At 56.1% G+C, this 7,500-nt stretch overlaps 3 protein-coding genes across 3 annotated transcripts in view; all 3 read right to left on the bottom strand.

Annotated features, from left to right (window-relative positions):
- Positions 1–2,402, bottom strand: part of LOC103126376 (taste receptor type 1 member 2) — a 40,987-nt gene extending 38,585 nt beyond the window's left edge. The window contains exons 1-2 of the mRNA XM_060202397.1: positions 2,206–2,402; positions 1–170 (exon numbers count right to left, since the gene is read on the bottom strand). The exon at positions 1–170 is cut by the window's left edge and continues 131 nt beyond it. Coding sequence (XP_060058380.1) covers positions 1–170; positions 2,206–2,384 — 349 coding nt within the window. The 5' untranslated portion in view covers positions 2,385–2,402. The remainder of the gene's footprint in view (positions 171–2,205) is intronic.
- Positions 1–7,500, bottom strand: part of MRTO4 (MRT4 homolog, ribosome maturation factor) — a 366,835-nt gene that overhangs the window by 240,902 nt on the left and 118,433 nt on the right. The gene's annotated exons all lie outside the window — the stretch shown is intronic.
- ALDH4A1 (aldehyde dehydrogenase 4 family member A1) overlaps positions 5,274–7,500 on the bottom strand; it is a 27,938-nt gene continuing 25,711 nt past the window's right edge. Inside the window, exons 14-15 of the mRNA XM_007537276.3 lie at positions 7,046–7,164; positions 5,274–6,180 (exon numbers count right to left, since the gene is read on the bottom strand). Coding sequence (XP_007537338.1) covers positions 6,068–6,180; positions 7,046–7,164 — 232 coding nt within the window. The 3' untranslated portion in view covers positions 5,274–6,067. The remainder of the gene's footprint in view (positions 6,181–7,045; positions 7,165–7,500) is intronic.

Below are 7,500 nucleotides of genomic sequence, written 5' to 3'. Positions count from 1 at the left end.
CCCGAGCCAGGAAGTGGAGCACGGGGTGGATGTTGTTGGAGGTGAAGCAGCTGTCCACCATCTCGTAGCCCAGCTGCACGCCTGGCAGCAGGCGGCGCTGACTGTTGATCTCCTGTACCGCGAAGCGCATGGCCTGCAGGAGGCTGTAGCCCAGCAGCTTGGTGTCATACCTGGAGGGGGGCCGGGTGGGGGGCACAGACCTAGAGTGAGGAAGGCACGTGGACAGCCAGCCGGCCTGTTCCTCCGCCGGCCTCAGCAGAGTCGAGGCTTTGCCCCCCAAAAGCCACTCAGAGATGCTGGCGTTGTGACGGCATTGAGCTCACTGAGTCACAGCTGATGCCACCATCACCGTCTCTCCATCACCACCTTGGGGCTGAGATCATTTTGTGTTTGTTTTTTTCTCTCCAGAGTTGTTGCTGGACTGTGGTGCAGGCACTACAAATCCATTGCTCCCAGTGACCATCCCCCATTTTATTGGCTAGGAGAGACAGAGAGAAATCGAGAGAGAAGAAGGAGAGAGGGAGAGGGAGAGAGAAAGAGGCCTGCAGACTTGCTTCCCTGGTTGCGGGGAATGGGGGGTTCGAACCCGGGACCTTTACAAGGGTCCTTGCGCTTAAACTGGTGTGTCACCACTCAGCCCCCTGCTTTTTGTCTTAAAGACTTGTTTATTTATGAAAGAAGAAGAGAAAGGGGGAGAGAAACAGAGAGACCAGAGTGCTGGTCCACTTAGAGTTTATGGTGGTGCTGAGGATTGAACCTGGGGCCTCTGGGCTGCAGGCAGACAAGTCCTACCCACTGACGCTGCACTATTTCCCCTGGTCCTGATGCTACTGTCTCTGTGACCACCGTCAACTACTGCTATGGCTGTAGCCCTATGACACCTGTCTCCACACCCTCAGTGTCCACCAATTTGGCCACTATCACCAGTGCTACCATCATCAACACCAATTCACTGCTCAACTCTGGCTTAGGTGGTGCAGGGGATTGAACCCCAGACCTCAGAGCCTCAGGCATGAGAGTTTCTTTGCACAACCATTATGCTATCTCCCCTGCCCAATGCATTTCTTTTTTATTATTATTTTAATGAGAGAGAGAGATACAGAGCACTTGGCTTATGGTGGTGTGGGGGATTGAACCTGGGACTTTGAAGCCTCAGGCATGAGAGTCTCTTTGCAGAACCATGATACTATCTTCGCCACCCTAAACAGTGTATGTCTCTTATTTATATACGGGGGGGGCAGGCAGTGGTGCACCAGGTTAAGTGCACATGGTACTGAGTGCAAGGACCCAGGCTCGAGCCCCCACTCCCCACCTGCAGCAGGGTCGCTTCACAAGCAGTGAAGCAGGTCTGCAGGTGTCTTTCTCTCTCCCTCCCTACCTGCCCTATCTCTCTCAATTTCTCTCTGTCCTGTCGAATACAATGGAAAAAATGGTCTCCAGGAGCAGTGGATTCATAGCGCGGGCACTATGTGTATGTGTGTGTAATTTATTTTTTAATGAGAAAAAGCGGTACAGAGAAACCTATACACACACACACACACACGGGGGGGGTGGGCAGAGCCCTGCTCAGCTCCAGCTGATGGTGGAGCTGGGGATTGAGCCTGAAACCTCACAGCCTCAGGCAGGAATCTTTAACCTCCCCACTCTGCTGTCTCCCACGCCCGCCCGAGAGTGTGTGTTTCTAAGTCATACTTTGTGATGCCACGCTGGCTCCAGTAGCCTGGTCCTTATGCCTCAGAGCAGGCCCTCCATGTCCCCTCTCCAGGGGATGCTACCTCCCTCCGCCAGGACAGGAGGCTCAGAGCAAATGGCCCTGCCCACCCAGCCACACTCCCCCAGTCTGCAAACCGGCTACAGAGCAGACCGGCCTGCATGGCGCCTGCTTTTAGACTGGACCTTCAGCCGGACTCCTGGGCAAACCTCCAAGGACAGTGGGTGGGGGTGGCCTTCCTACTCTCTAGACACCCCTAGGCTTAACATTCTGGAATTCTAGTAATAGACACGACATTGGGACAACTAGGTCTTGGTGTTTCACAATAAAATTGCTTTTAGAATTCGGAGAATGGACCATGGTGGGCGGGGGTGCAGCCAGGTGGGCTTTGGCAGCGCCTGAAGGGCTTTCTGGGCCCCCGGTCCTGGCCTCGCCTCCCGGGGGTCACAGAATAAGCCCCGGCCTCCCACCCCCACCTCACCCTGGAGACTCACTCCTTGCACTTGGGCACCTGCAGGTAGTTGAGGTGGACGATGCCCGTCATGTTGGCATGGAGGGTGAAGAGCCCCCCCAGGAGGTAATCGCCGGCCAGATAGAAGTCTGAATCCTCAGTTGGCTCGGCCAGAAGCGGCAGCAGCAAGAGGGAGCAGACTGCCCAGGTCTGAGGCCCCATGGCTGCAAGCTCGGCTCCTCTGCGGTGACTTTGCCTCACTGGAGACCTGGCAGCTTAGCGCCAGGGGATTTGCACAGACGTTTACATAGTGGCCATGGGCCTGCTGCTCTGTGTGTGTGTGGCGGGGGGGGGGGGGAGGGGGGGCAGGTAGAGAGCTTGGGGGAGCGAGCTGGTCGTAGAAACAGCCTGTTTTAAAATAAAATTGCTGAAGGTCTCAGTAGCATGGACTACATGACGGGGGTCTTTCTGGGGACCAGAGGGTGCAGCCAGATGGCACCATTTGAAGGCAGGGAGCCGGGCGGTAGCGCAGCGGGTTAAGCGCACGTGGTGCGAAGCGCAAGGACCGGCATAAGGATCCCGGTTCGATACCCCCAGCTTCCCACCTGCAGGGGAGTCGCTTCACAGGCGGTGAAACAGGTCTGCAGGTGTCTGTCTTTCTCTCCCCCTCTGTCTTCCCCTCCTCTCTCCATTTCTGTCCTATCCAACGACAACAACAATAAAACAAGGGCAACAAAAGGAAATAAATATTTTTTAAAAATCTGGGAGTCGAACGGTAGTGCATTTTATCTGCTTTATCACTCATGAAGCTTCCCCCCTGCAGGTTGGGGAGGGGGCTCGAACCTGGGTCCTTGCACATTGTAACGTGAGCTCGAGCAGGTGTGCCACCACCCAGCGGCCCCTTTTTCTTCATCAACAAAGTTTTCAAGTTTTAGTTTGTTTCTTGCAGTGTCATGAACAAGGTTAGGGGTGCAGTGCAGCAGGCAAGCTATCTCCTGGCTCTAAGTGCGGGTGAGAGCTTAGCCAAGTTGGACATGACCTCCGGTGATGTATCTGTGGCCAGCCCAGAAAACACATTCTAAAAGTGGTTATTTTCACTAAAAAGCAGGGCTCCCCTCCCCCACTAGGGACAGACAGACACAGGCTGGGGGTGTGGATCCACCTGCCAACACCCACGTCCTGTAGAGAAGCAGTGACAGAAGCCAGAACTCCCACCTTCTGCTCCCCATAAAGAATTCGGGTCTGGAGACTGGGCAGTAATACAGGGGGTTAAGTGCACATGGTGTGAAGCTCAAGGACCGGCGTAAGGATCCTGGTTCGAATCCCCCGGCTCCTCCCCTGCAGGGGGGGGGTCACTTCACAAGCAGTGAAGCAGGTCTGCAGGTGTCTGTCTTTCTCTCCCCCTCTCTGTCTCCTCCACTCTTGGATTTCTCTGTCCTATCCACAGCAGTAACAAGGGCAACAAAATGGGGAAAATGGCCTCCAGGAGCAGTGGATTCACAGTGCAGGCAGAGCCCCAATGATAACCCTGGAGGCCAAAAAAAAAAAAAATGGAGGGGGTGCACACTCCCAGAGAGATAAGGAATAGAGAAGCTTCCAGTGCGGGGGTGGGACAGGGAGCTCTCGTGGTGGGGACTTGCAAGCTTGTGAATCATTATTAAATCACTAACGAGATTAAACAGTAAAGAAGAAACGAAGACATTCATCATGAAGAGGCCGGGCCTGCACCTTGGCGACCCAAAGGCCAGGTCAGCCGGAGGCCTGGCAGCTGGCCCAGGTGGGCCCTCATTTCCCTAGTGTGCACGCCCGGCCGGCAGCCACGGGTGCTGGTAGCAGGCATGTCCGGCCTCAGGCAAATGGCTCATGCTGGGCCGCAGCTGTGGCTGCCCCTGGCCACTGCAGGGAAATGAGGCGGTCCCTGGCCACACGCAGGCAGGGGGTCCACAAGAGCGGCCAGGCCCAGGCCTTGAGGAAGACAGAGGGGACAGGGGGCAGTATGCCTGTCTGGATTCCCAGCCCTGTTCTCAACTCTGACACCATCTTCCCAGACAAGATTTTGAGTCCACCTGCCCCTTAGCTATCAGGCTCAAGCAAATTGCCAGCAACCAAGACACACCATCTTGACGCCCTTACCATGCGTCCGGGAATCCTGCCTCCCCAGAGCCCTGCCCCACTAGGGACAGACAGAGACAGGCTGGGGGTGTGGATCCACCTGCCAACACCCATGTCCAGCAGAGAAGCAATGACAGAAGCCAGAACTCCCACCTTCTGCTCCCCATAAAGAATTTGGGTCCAGGCTCCCAGGCTCCCAGAGGGATAAAGAACAGGGAAGCTTCCAGTGGAGGGGAGGGGACAGGGACTCTGGTTCACCATGAACTAGTTATGTGACCCTGGGCTTGTCACCTACCTCTTAGTCTCCAGCCATGCTTCCATCAGAATAGTGTGGGTGGGTGTGTTTATTTTTTATTATTTATTTCCCCTTTTTTTGTCCTTGTTTTATTGTAGTTACTGATGTCGTTGTTGCTGGCTAGGACAGAGAGAAATGGAGAGAGGAGGGGAAGACAGAGAGGGGGAGAGAAAGACAGACACCTGCTTCACTGCTTATGAAGTGACTCCCCTGCAGGTGGGGAGCCGGGGACTCAAACCAGGATCCTTATGCCCGTCCTTGCATTTCGCACCATGTGAGTTTAAACCGCTGCGCTACCACCTGACTCCCTCTTTTTAAAGAATTTATCAGAAAGACAGGAGGGAAAGAGCCAGCCATCACTCTGGTCCATGTGCTGCCAGGGATCCGACTCAGGACCTCGTCGTGCCTGAGAGTCTAGTACCTTAGCCACTGCACCACCTCGTGGACCACGTGATTTTCTTTTTTAATCAATGAGATATTAGCTGGGGATTAAACCAGGACCTCACACACCCAGTGCTCTACCCACTCCCGTGTGGGTGGTAATTCCTAATTAGAATGCAGAGTAAGGCCAATGGAGACCACCATGGGGGGAGGGCTTGGGACCCTGCCCATCCATCTCCAAGGTCCTCAGGGGCGGTCACGCTCACTCCCCACACCAGCCCGACAGTGCCCCATCAGAGGGGCCGCACACCAGATGCACCAAGTGACGTCACTAGACCACTCCTGGGCCTCAGGCACTTTATTGGGCGGCACTGTCTCACAGTGCACTGCGACTATTAGCAGAACACCTGCCCGGGTGCTCCGAAGAACCGACAAGAAGCAGAGGCAGAAGGTCACGGGTGTGACACTCAGGCACTTAAGGGGATGACCAAGGGACGATTCAACAGTCAACTCTTGGACCAGGCTGCAGGGAGACAGACCCAAGGCCAGGTCAGGGGAGCTGGGAGCTGAACTCCTGGAGGAAGCCCCAGGCCGACTGTCTCTGTGGGCGGAACAGAAAGCTGAGGGGCCATCAAGGCTCTCGCAGACAGGAAGGCCTACCGCATAGCTGCGTGGGCAGGACTCACAGGATTCTGGTGGAGCAAGGCACGTGGACAGGTGAGGTCTGTGGTGGAGAACAGGCGTGTGCCCTGGCACTGTGGGCTGGGGTGAGCGAGCCCTGAAGTCCTGGAGAAGTCGGGCCAAGGCGAGGAAGCTGTTGGCACTGAGGCTCCCACGGGCCAGAGTGACCTCTTTGCCCCAAGGGGTACCAGCTGCTAGCCTTCTCTCTTCAGCTCCCGTCGGGGAGCCGGCTGGCGCTGTGACCAAGCCACCAATTTCTAGGCCCTGTTCCTCCCAGCAAGTCTCCAGCCAGAGTCCAAGCACCTGACCCCAGGTGGGACAGGCCAGGACACGGGCTGTGTCCCATGGGGAGTGGGGTTGAGGGCATGGGGCCATTTGAGGTTAGTTGTCTGGACGGACGGATGGGCAGGATAGCTGAGGTGGGTGTCCAGATGGCTCACTGCATGTAGGGGTAGCGCCAGTCCCCCAGAGGCTGGTGTGTCTCCTTGATGACCTGGGGTGACGTCCAGCGTAGGACATAGTGGGGTCCCCCCGGCTTGTCGTTGGTTCCTGTAGAGAAGATATCATTGTTTTTCTCTCATGACGCAAATGCCATGGGTGAAGAGACAGGGAGAGGTGGCTGGGGAACAAGGCATCCGGAGGAGGGAAGGCAGAAAGCAGGGAGCAGGTTAGGACTTCAGACACACACCTCCAAGCCAGGGCTGCTCAGGTCAGAGGAGCTGTAGAGGGAGCTGGGAAGCTTGATGGACCTCTCCCCCTCCCAAAGCCTCAGTGTCCTTTTTACAAAAGGAAGGAGTTGGACCAAAGTGACCCCAAGCCCCACACCTTCCCGGCCACAGGACTGAACAAACTACTTGTGCTGCTTGCATCCGGCTCCTCTGTAATGTGGAAGACAGACCCCGCCCTGATTTCTTTCTTTCTCTTTTTTATTGCCCTTGTTTATTGTTGTTGTTGATGACATCGTTGTTGGATAGGACAGAGAAATGGAGAGAGGAGGGGAGGACAGAGAGGGGGAGAGAAAGACAGACACCTGCAGACCTGCTTCACCACCTGGGAAGCGACTTCCCTGCAGGTGGGGAGCCGGGGGCTCGAACCGGGATCCTTCTGCCGGTCCTTGCACTTTGCGCCACCTGCGCTTAATCCGCTGCGCTACCGCCCGACTCCCCCTTTTCTCCTTTTAAGAGAAAGATAAAGAGTACTGCTCAGCTCTGGCTTATGGTGGTGTGGGGGTTGAAGTTAGAATAGAACAAGCCTGACCCATGGAGCCTCAGGCAGGAGACTCTTTACATAACCATTATGCTATCTACCAGGCCATGCTATTTTCCCAGCCATTATTCTTAGAGCCCTTAAAAGGAAGGGCTCAGGGCCTCCCACCAGGAACCTGGCTCCTCTGCGAGGCAGGGGACACACTTACCTGAAACCCGGGCCCCCCCGAAGGGCTGCTGGCCCACCACTGAGCCGGTGGACTTGTCGTTGATGTAGAAGTTGCCGGCGGCATTCCTCAGCATCTCCGTGATCTCCTGGACCACATTCCTTCAAGACAGGACAGGAGTGAGCGGGCGGCTGGCTCACCTCCCCACCCCACACTGGCTGCCCAGAGAAGCACGGCAGAGCTGAGGACACAGGACAGCAACTCTGAGCCCTGGATCTCCCTTGGAAAGGGTGTAACATGCTCCCCAGCTGCAGGACCCGTGTCCACCCACACCTGAGCCATTCCCCCCTCCCCCCGCCAGCACTGCTCAGCTCTGGTTTTCGGTGGTGCAGGGGATTGAACCTGGGACTTCGGAGCCTCAGGCAGGAGAGTCTCTTTGCACAACAATTATGCCATCGACCCCCCTGCCCTACCTTAGCCGGTTTCCTTGCCCCCTG

The sequence above is a fragment of the Erinaceus europaeus genome, chromosome 11 (assembly GCF_950295315.1).
Source record: "Erinaceus europaeus chromosome 11, mEriEur2.1, whole genome shotgun sequence".
NCBI lineage: Eukaryota > Metazoa > Chordata > Mammalia > Eulipotyphla > Erinaceidae > Erinaceus > Erinaceus europaeus.
The sequence above is the reverse complement of the archived record's forward strand: the minus strand, read 5'-3'. Positions and strand labels throughout refer to the sequence as shown.